The 1,750-nt window shown below is 65.7% G+C and overlaps 1 protein-coding gene across 1 annotated transcript in view; it reads right to left on the minus strand.

The window, feature by feature from the left end:
* Nucleotides 1-1,750, minus strand: part of EPPK1 (epiplakin 1) — a 14,688-nt gene that overhangs the window by 1,181 nt on the left and 11,757 nt on the right. Inside the window, exons 4-5 of the mRNA XM_027908460.1 lie at nucleotides 463-1,746; nucleotides 109-420 (exon numbers count right to left, since the gene is read on the minus strand). Of these exons, the coding sequence (XP_027764261.1) occupies nucleotides 109-420; nucleotides 463-1,746 (1,596 nt within the window). The remainder of the gene's footprint in view (nucleotides 1-108; nucleotides 421-462; nucleotides 1,747-1,750) is intronic.

A 1,750-nucleotide genomic window follows, 5' to 3' on the forward strand; every position in this document is an offset into this window, starting at 1 on the left:
GATGCTCATCTTCTCCATCTTGGTGGGGTCGGCCTTGGAGGGCACCAGCACGCCGGCGATGACGCCCGTGCCGTCCAGGTAGCGCTTGACGGAGGCCATTTCCGTCACCTCCTGCACCGTCTTTGAGCCCTGCACCAGCTCGTCCAGCGTGTCCCTGTCGATGATGCCCGAGTCCAGCAGGTCTGATGCGGTCACCTGCCTCCGCAGGCCCGTGAATTTCACGCTGCTGCTGCGCTGCGCCGCCTCCTCCACCAGCCGGCTGAGGAGCGTGGCCAGCTTGGCCAGCGCCAGACTCCCGGCCCGCACCTGCCCCAGCAGCTCCTGCCGCTTGGCCTCGGCCACGTACCTGGAGAAGAGGAGCTCCCACAGGGACACCTTCCTGCCCTGCAAGTCTCCTGCTGAGACCTCTACAGTGTGGGCCTTGAGGGAGCGCTCCAGCTCCAGCTCCTTCTCCAGCTCCTTCTCCTGCTTCTGCTTTTGGTCCTGGTCCCGTTGGGATCCTGTGACCTCACCATTCTGGCCTGGCTTTGGTGGGGCATCCTGCTGTGTGGTCTTAGGGGCCAGGTCATCACCAAGGCCCTGGGCCTCGGCCCTGGTGACGATGGAGGTGAGGATGTCGATCATCTCGGCCAGGGTGACCGTGCCCGACTTGTACCTGCGCAGCAGCTCCTGGCGCCGGTGGTCGGGGACGTAGCGGGAGAAGAGGAGCTCCCAGACGGTGACGCTCTGGCCCTGGAAGAGCCCCACGCTGAGGGTGGTGTGGGCGGCCTGCAGGGCTTTGCGGGCATCCTCGGTCAGCTGGTAGAGCACGGAGCCCTTGTCCATCAGCTGCAGCATGAGCAGCCCCGTGTCGGGGTCGGGGACGCAGCGGCGCAGCAGCTGCACGTAGGTCAGGTTCTCGTGGGTGTTGGGGTCGAAGAAGCCCTTGGTGTCGTCGCTGGGGTCAGACAGGATCTGGCTCATCTCCTGGTCGAAGTAGCCGCGTTTGTAGGCCACCTCCACGGGCAGGCGGTGGCTGTGCACGGGGTCGATGATGCCGCCGGTGGCGATCTGGGCCTCCAGCAGGCGGATGCCATGGTCCCTCACAATCAGATCCTTCTGCATGGCCTGGAAGAGGGAGATCTTGTCGCCTGTGTAGGGGTCAGAGTAGCCTGTCACGGCCCTCTCGGCCGACAGCAGCTTCTCCTGCAGTTCAACACCCACCAGCCCGGACGCCACGGCCTCATCCACCGACAGCTTCTGGTTCGTGACGGGGTCGACCATGAATCCTGTGGCGGCCTGCGCTTCCAGCAGCACCAGGGCCGTGCCCTGCCTCAGGATGCCCTTCCACATGGCCTGGTAGATGCTCATCTTCTCCACCTTGGTGGGGTCGGCCTTGGAGGGCACCAGCACGCCGGCGATGACGCCCGTGCCGTCCAGGTAGCGCTTGACGGAGGCCATTTCCGTCACCTCCTGCACCGTCTTTGAGCCCTGCACCAGCTCATCCAGCGTGTCCCTGTCGATGATGCCCGAGTCCAGCAGGTCTGATGCCGTCACCTGCCTCCGCAGGCCCGTGAATTTCACGCTGCTGCTGCGCTGCGCCGCCTCCTCCACCAGCCGGCTGAGGAGCGTGGCCAGCTTGGCCAGCGCCAGACTCCCGGCCCGCACCTGCCCCAGCAGCTCCTGCCGCTTGGCCTCGGCCACGTACCTGGAGAAGAGGAGCTCCCACAGGGACACCTTCCTGCCCTGGAAGTCTCCTGCTGAGACCTCC

The sequence above is a fragment of the Empidonax traillii genome, unplaced genomic scaffold (assembly GCF_003031625.1).
Source record: "Empidonax traillii isolate 1590-97213 ecotype Southwest subspecies unplaced genomic scaffold, ASM303162v1 scaffold1716:size85440, whole genome shotgun sequence".
In the NCBI taxonomy this organism is placed as follows: domain Eukaryota; kingdom Metazoa; phylum Chordata; class Aves; order Passeriformes; family Tyrannidae; genus Empidonax; species Empidonax traillii.